The sequence below is a fragment of the Globicephala melas genome, chromosome 12 (assembly GCF_963455315.2).
Source record: "Globicephala melas chromosome 12, mGloMel1.2, whole genome shotgun sequence".
Classification (NCBI taxonomy): Eukaryota; Metazoa; Chordata; class Mammalia; order Artiodactyla; family Delphinidae; genus Globicephala; species Globicephala melas.
This window is the reverse complement of record NC_083325.1, coordinates 53,230,287-53,238,024: the sequence shown is the minus strand read 5'-3', so window position 1 is coordinate 53,238,024 and position 7,738 is coordinate 53,230,287. Positions and strand designations below refer to the sequence as shown.

Below are 7,738 nucleotides of genomic sequence, written 5' to 3'. Positions count from 1 at the left end.
CGGCGGAGACCACAGACCAGGTATCGACAGCCGGCGGGCTCGCACCCCAGCCCCCAAGGCCGCCACTCTCCGGGGTCCCGCGCGGGGTCCCGGTCTGGCTCCTCCGCCCGCCGCCGCGACCCCGGCAGGCTCGCCCGCTCTCGGTCGTCCTCTCCTCGGCTCACTTTTCCCGTACTGCTCCCCCAACCGGCAAAACTTTCTATTTCCCCAAACACAGGAGCGCGCCCGCGCGCGTGCACACACACACACAGACACACACACACAGACACACATACACACACACACTGACGTCTTTTGCGCATTTCCTGCATTAGAAGGAGGGAGACTCGCTCGCACACCGACGGAGGGAGAAGAGACCGAGGGGGAGAGCGGGCGGGCGGGCGGGCGGCGAGCGAGCGGCAGCCGAGAGCTGGGACGCGGGGAGCGCGGCAGGCGGGCGCCGGCGCCCGGGAGGTGGGGCCGCGCGGAGTCGCAGTCCCGTCCCCGCCGCCGCGCTGCGCACCGCCCGCTGCCGGCCTGCGCCCCGAGCCTTAGCGGCGGCCACCCCGACTCCCGACCCCGCGCGGATGTGAGATTCCCGACTCCTGGCGCTTCCCGATCGCCGACTGAGGCGCGGCGCGGCTTCGCCCAGGAGGAGGCGGCCGGGCTGGCCGTGTGGCTTGTGGATTTTTAAAAATTTGGCTCCGAGGAGGACCATTTCCTCTCGACATGCATCCCTCCGGATAGACTGCACATCCCTTGGTCCATCCCCCCGCCCCGCGCGGTCAGAGGCAGGCGCTGGGTGTGCGAAGAGGATCCGGGTTGAAATCTGCGCCCCCGGTTCTCGTCCCCGCCCCGTCTCACCGCCCCCTCCCCCTCCCGGAGTCGAAATTTCCCGGGGATTATGTTTCGGAAAGGTAGGTAAGCGCCGGGAGCGGAGCCCGCTTCCCCGCAGCCCGGACCCAGTGAGGCGGCGAGGCGACGACACAGCCCCCGCGGCTTGCAGCGGAGCCAGCACCTCATCTCCTCTTCTGGAGGTGCTGCTGTTGGGGTGGGGGGGGAGAGACTTGCTCCAAACACGGACGTCCTCCAGCTCTCCCCCCCTCCCTGTTTTCCGTTAGGAACCCGGTGAGGAAATACATGCACTGGCTGAGAATCGCCCGCGCCAGGGCGCAACGCTACAAGGTGTAGGGAGAGTGTGCGGTGGGGCGAGAGGGGACCCAGGAGTCCCCGTGCTCGGAGCGCCGCGGCGTCGGTTCTTCGTTCCTGCCCTCGGGGCGGACGGAGTGACCCCGGCCCCCACTCCCCGCCCCGACCATGGTAGTGTTCAATGGCCTTCTTAAGATCAAAATCTGCGAGGCCGTGAGCTTGAAGCCCACAGCCTGGTCGCTGCGCCATGCGGTGGGACCCCGGCCGCAGACTTTCCTTCTCGACCCCTACATCGCCCTCAACGTGGACGATTCGCGTATCGGCCAAACGGCCACCAAGCAGAAGACCAACAGCCCGGCCTGGCACGACGAGTTCGTCACCGATGTGTGTAACGGGCGCAAGATCGAGCTGGCCGTCTTCCATGATGCCCCCATCGGCTACGACGACTTCGTGGCCAACTGCACCATCCAGTTTGAGGAGCTGCTGCAGAACGGGAGCCGCCACTTCGAGGACTGGGTGAGTTGGGCGCCTCCTGGTCCAGGAGCGCGGCTCTGGGGTTCCGGGGGAAGACTCTTGGCCTTGGCTTTGGTCGTGGGGCGCAGGGTCTTAGTGCCATCTGAGGTGTGTGTGTGTATGTCTCAATTACTTTGGGGAAGCACAGTCCACTTCGTAGTTGGGAAGAAGTAGGCATTGGGGCAAGGAAGAAGAGACTTGGAAAGAGGGTACGGCCCTCTGCCCCTTCCAGACAGCGGGTGCTACAGGGAGCTCGCAAGCTGGGAGCCCCGAGCCGCCGGTGCTGAAGGTTGGCGGAGAACCCGGCGCCTTCTGCAGGCGCGCGGTGGGCTGGCTGTGTGTGATTGTGTGTGTGTGGGTTCCTCCGTCCTTGGAGAGGCACGTGGAGCCCTAGACTGAAGGCTTCTTGCACGTCCTGGCTTTGTCCTGCGTAGCACTGAGGAGCTGTTTTATCTTTCCCTCCGGGAGGAAGCTAGCTCGTTTCTATTCTGTTGCCTGGCGGTTAGCTCATCTGCTGACATACAGGGAGAAAAATGTCTTCTCCTCTAGTCCCCTCCAGGGTCCCAGAAACATCGGCCGAGCTGGTTTTGCCCAATGCATTGCCTATCCATCCAGAACGAGTGTTGTATTCTACAAATGGTTCTGCTAGTGAGTAATTGGAAGTCAGTGCTTTGAATCCGACTTCAAGTTATGTCGTTTCCCTGTTTTGATTTTCAAGACACTGTGCAATGAGATACTAAGTATGAGACTGAGTTAATTGATGACATTGTCAAAATATTAGGGACTTGGAAACAGGCCTTGTGCACCTACTATAAGCCAAATGCATTAAACCTTGGCATTCGGAGAAGCAGGGAGAAGCAAGCTTTGTTTAGCTCTTTTTTAGGGGGAAGGTGTTCAATTAGGAAATGGATTTCTTTATTTTCAGATTTGTTACATGTTTCCACCAAGAGCAGGTGTGGCTCTGGGTATATATGTTTTCAGGGTTTTTTGGTCTACCCCAAAAGAGAGATATCTGATCCTCATGGAGAGGTGTTTAATTATAAATGAATAACTTCATGATTGTCCTATGGTCAGAGGTTGCACATGAATCACCTTGGCATATCGCCTTACATATATATACATATACGTACACCCGTATATATGCATATATAGATGTATATATATTTTAAGGATATGGAATTTTAGGGGAAAATAGGAAGAAGCCTCTTCCCTTTATGCTCACAGCTGTGATGTAGTCTGCCCGAAACCATGGTTACGGGGCTTACAGGGAAGCTCCAACAGACCACACCAAGTATAGCCCTAGGAGATTGTGGCTTACACTTTGGGAAGCAGGCAAACCTTTGTGGAATCCCAAAGAACACAATGCTATTCCATTCCATTCCAGTTCACCAGTGGCCCTTGCCACTGCCTCCCTCGCACCACTGGCGTTCCCACTCATTCCCCATTTCCTCTCCACACTGGCCTCCAGTCCTTTCACTCATGAAAGCGGTGCATGTCTGAGGGGGAGCTGAAGGTATAACTAATTTCAAAGCCAAATCTTAACACCAAAAACCTGTGGTTTTCAAGTTGTTGTTGTTGTTGTTGTTGTTTTAGAACGTGAAGGGGAAGAAAAAGCTATGACTGTGGTAGTGAGGAGATGGGGCGTTTTGCCGTGTATTCAGATGAAGGAGTTGGACAGTGAGCCAGAGAGCAGGTAGGGTGAACAGCAGGTCTGCTTTTATCCATATGCAGATGCTGGTTGGAGGGAAAGGTGTCTGAGTGTCTCTGATGATGCTTTGCTGGGGCCCACCCAAATCTTGGGCACATTGGGGCACCATCCCCACTTTGGAGCATGTCCAGTGAAGTGTGCATTGGGCACTAGTCTTGTTTGGCTATCATTCTCTAAGGTACTCAAATTCACGTGGAACTTGGCCCTAGACCAGATCATCTAGTGCACAGGCAAGTTTCACAGACAAGGACGTTGAGTCCCAGAGCAGCTAAGTGGGTACCTGAGGTCATGTGACAAGCAAAGGGGGCAGAGTTGGAAGGAGGGACCACACCTCCTATTGCTCACGGCTGGCCCAGTGGAGAACTGACCCCTCTGGCCTCCCAGTCTAATTCTCCTTGCAGAGTCATGTGCTGTGGTCCCTGATGTTTTTATTGTACCTGATAATTTAAACTGCTTTCAAAATCAGTGTTTCTTTTGCCTTATAGCAAGTATGTATTAGATATGACAGGTATTGGATAGATTCAAAAACTTGAGATACGGAAAGGCCAAAGTCACAGGATGAATCAAGTAGTGGAGCTTGTTCTGTTTGCCCATTTGTGGTTGTTTCCACAAGGGTTCTTTGGCCATTCTGGTTTTTCCAGACTGAGGGTGAGGATGCAGCAGCAGAGGTGACTGGCCCTTGGAAACAGACAAGCTGCCACTGGAATGGCTGAGGTCACCTTTCCCATCCCTGTCAGCCAGGGGACACCCACAGAATCACACCTTTGGGTAGAATTTCCTAGGCTCTGGCTTCTGTGCTCTTCACCTGACAGTGATGGAGAGATGTGGCTGAGAATCTGGCCTGGAGTAAGGAGATGCAGAGGGCCTGCAACAGCCACTTCTCTCAGTGCTGTGGAACATTTCATTCAGCTACATGATGAGTTCCCACGTAGTCACTGAGTTCCTGTTTTGTGCTCGGATCCAACCAGGGACGTTTAGCTCTCTGGGTAATCCAGGAGTAAAAGAGACCATGGGTTACTCTCAGGAGGCTCGGTTTCACTAGGGAAATGACACTGCATAGATCCATATAGACACTTAAGTAGCGATTATGTTATAAAAGAGTGGTACCTTAAGTATGTTACAGGAATTCCAAAAGGGAGTGTGCTGGGGTGGCTGGAAGAATCTGGAGGTTCCTGGAAGGAGGCATGAACTGGGTGTGAAATGATGGGTAACATTTAAAGAGACATTTATAAGAGGAGATAGTGTTCCCTGGGCACGGACACTCTGGAATAAAGGCAGAGAATGCCTGTGGTCAGAGACACATGGCTGGAACTGATGGTGCCTGTCAGAAAGGACAAAGGCAAATTTGAGGTTTACCAAGTTTAAGACCTTTATCTGAGTACTGCCTGTACTATTACATATTTATTTAATATTTTTAAACATTGATGCTTTTATTTCCCACTGAAGCCCCAGTATTCATGAAATCACAGGTTTGGATACTGTAGTTACAATTTTTCTTCATTTATATTAACATAAACATTGGGCCTCTAAAAGAAAAAGAAAAGTTTATCTCAGATGCCTCTTAAAATCATTAGTGCTACGGGGGCCACCCTCTGGAAACACTGGAGCGGGAGAAAGTTTAGAAAATTGAGGTGGATTCTAGAATGTTTAAAACCAGGCTGAGATCATTATTCTCCAGACCATGAGAGATGTATCAGTTCTGATGACAAAAGGGATTGCTTTAAAGAAAGCTTATTACAGAGAGAGGGGAAGATTGCATTTGTACTTGAAGCAGAATCCCATTAAATACTATTGCCATAGCTTGTTTCCTAAGAACTAGATAATGACGCTACTCAGACTTTGGCGTGCAGAAGAATCACTGGTTGAGGGGCTTAAAAATATAGGTTCTCCTGCCCCACCTTCAGAGCTTTTCATTCTGTAATTTAGGACGAGTGCTAGGAATACTCATTTTTAACAAGATGTCCTGGAGATTCTGACCAGACCATACCTTAAGAAACACTGAATTAGAATAGAAATAATTAATGTACCAAGACTTTGTACATAGAAGTGTCCTGAGATTTTTGAATGGACTTTTATCGTTCCTAAAGCAAGATTTATAAGCAGGATTGGGTAGACTAGAAGTATTGGGATTCCCGTGAAAACCAGAGGCTGAATGGATGTTGGCTGGAGCCGCGCTTGCATTTTAGGACAGATGATGGGGGAGCAGGGGGATGGCAGAGAGGGTGGGTGGAGCGTGCCGCTACAGCTGGCTGGTCCTGTCACACTCTGGAGTTTACTCTTTGTCACCTCAGTAGTCTATATCCTTAGCCTCAGTTCTCTCCTGTTTTCCCCTTCCTGCCTCTGAAGATATCTTTGGTTGGTGTCACTCCCATGCTTCATCCTGTGGAAGAGGCACTCATAACAGTGCTAATGACAGAAAGTCATTGTCTGAGAGGTGGCGTGGCAGAGCACCTAAGGGTAGAGCCCTGGAGCCTGGCTGCTTGGACTTGAATCTCACCTCTACCACCAACTACTTTCGAGACCTTTAGGGAGTGATATAACCTGTGTTTCTGTTTCTTCCTCTGTAAAAAGTGGGGATAGTACAAGTCCCTACCTGTAATGAAACGGGCTTGTCATGGGGGTAGAAGGAGCACATAAAGTGTATAAGCCAATGCCTGGCCCTCAGTCAGGACTCTGTGAATGTTTAACAACTATAGCTATCATTGTTATGTCCCCCTAAACCTACCATGGGGCTGGCCCTAGAGAAGGTTCTTTCCTGAGTTGATTATTATACAGGACCTAAGGAAGCCAGTTTTTCTTAGCCTCCAAAATGTTTTTCATTCGGGGAGTCTCATTTGGCAAGGAATGGGACTCTAGTGTTTCTGTTTCATTTTTCCAAAGTAGCGCATTGACAGGGCTTCTTAAAATTATCCCACCCTGCTGACCCTGGGGGATAGGCCGATGCCCCTTTTGGAGAGGTTAGGCTTGGGGGGGCTGGCGATGCCCCTGGGCCCCAAAGCCCTTGGGGAGAGTCTTACAATGCCGAAGCCAAACAAAGGGGCCTAGTGGTTCAGCTGGTGGTGCCCTGGGCAGAGCCTGAGGACACGTGTCCCAGTGAAACTACCCTAGCTGAGTCTGCTCTGCTGGTGGCCTGAGCACGTGTTGATATACGCTGCCTAAAGGCCCATCTCCTCTGTCTTCAGGACTCTTGTAAGGCAACCTTTCGGAGGATTTCTGAAAACTTCTATTATCATTTAAATAGAGTAAGGTGGGATGGTCTGGAAAGGGACACCGAAGCCCTGGGAAGGGTCCACACCCACTTTGTGGGCACCTACGCCTTGAATTCGTCCCCCAGCACCTGAGGTTCCAGATCTCTCCCTGCTCTACTTCCTACCGACTCATATAATACTTAACCATCTAATTAAATATTGCTCCCCACAGTACCTAATTACTTATTTAATCACTAAGAGTGATTCTTGATCCAGTGCTATCATAGAGAGCTGCTTGACTTTGGGTGCCCGAAGTTAAAGGGCCTCGAGCCTCATGGGCTGTCAGGCCTTGTCTGTCTGTCCTGTTCCTCTTTCTCTGTCTTTGACCAGCAGCAGATCTAGTGAATATTTAAGACCATCAGCTCCCTAGCTCCTCAGTGGGCCCCTCGCCCTGAATCTGTGAGCTCTAACTGCAGGATGCCTGGACCAGTCACTAGCTGGGTGTCTTTGTGTACGTGACTTAGGCCCTTTAAGTCTGTTTCTTTGTTTGTAAAATGGGAATATAATAGTTCTTACCTCTTAGGGTTGCTGTGAGAAATAAGGGAATCTATGTAAAGTTCTTAGCAAGGGACCAGGCTACAGTACATTCTAACAATTTTTATTGATAGTTGAAGGGTTATGTGCATGTATTCATAGTTTTAGAATCTTAAATCAGAACATATTGTCCGGTGAAAGATATTTTTCTCTTTGATTTGTGAATGTATTTATATGAGAAGTCTCACATTGTCTAAAAATAAAGTTGATTTAGTTACACTTAACAATTGCCTTTTTGGAAATATTAGAATTACTTGAAATGAGATTGTTTTGGAAAGTCTAGAACTGTGACCACTGGAGTCAAAGGTTAATTATTTATTGAAGCATATGAGTAATTGGAAATAAGAATATTTGGGAGCTGCTCTTTTGGTTTTGCTGTAGCAATTTCATCTAGTTTCATGGGTTTAAATACATTCTCAGTGCTGTTGACTCTAAATTCCTAATTCCAGCCCATACCTGCTCTTGAGACTCACAACTCATATATGCAACTGCCTTCTTGTCATGGCCATAGGATGGTATAAAGGGCATCTCAAACTCAATTATGTCCCAACCTGATGTCCCCCCTCCCCAGTTTAAGCCTCTCGTAGTTTTCCCCATCTCAAGAAAC

General features: G+C 50.4%; 1 protein-coding gene across 3 annotated transcripts in view; it reads left to right on the top strand.

Moving 5' to 3' along the window:
* The first annotated feature begins 469 nt into the window (after positions 1 to 469).
* The window catches only part of PRKCE (protein kinase C epsilon), a 509,389-nt gene continuing 502,120 nt past the window's right edge, over positions 470 to 7,738 (top strand). The window contains exons 1-2 of one of the 3 annotated variants that reach the window (XM_030857772.2): positions 471 to 896; positions 1,101 to 1,644. In XM_030857772.2, coding sequence (XP_030713632.1) covers positions 1,297 to 1,644 — 348 coding nt within the window. In that variant the 5' untranslated portion in view covers positions 471 to 896; positions 1,101 to 1,296. Of the gene's footprint in view, positions 1,645 to 7,738 lie in introns of all 3 variants that reach the window. The other 2 variants (XM_060309073.1, XM_060309072.1) reach the window with 2 other exon arrangements.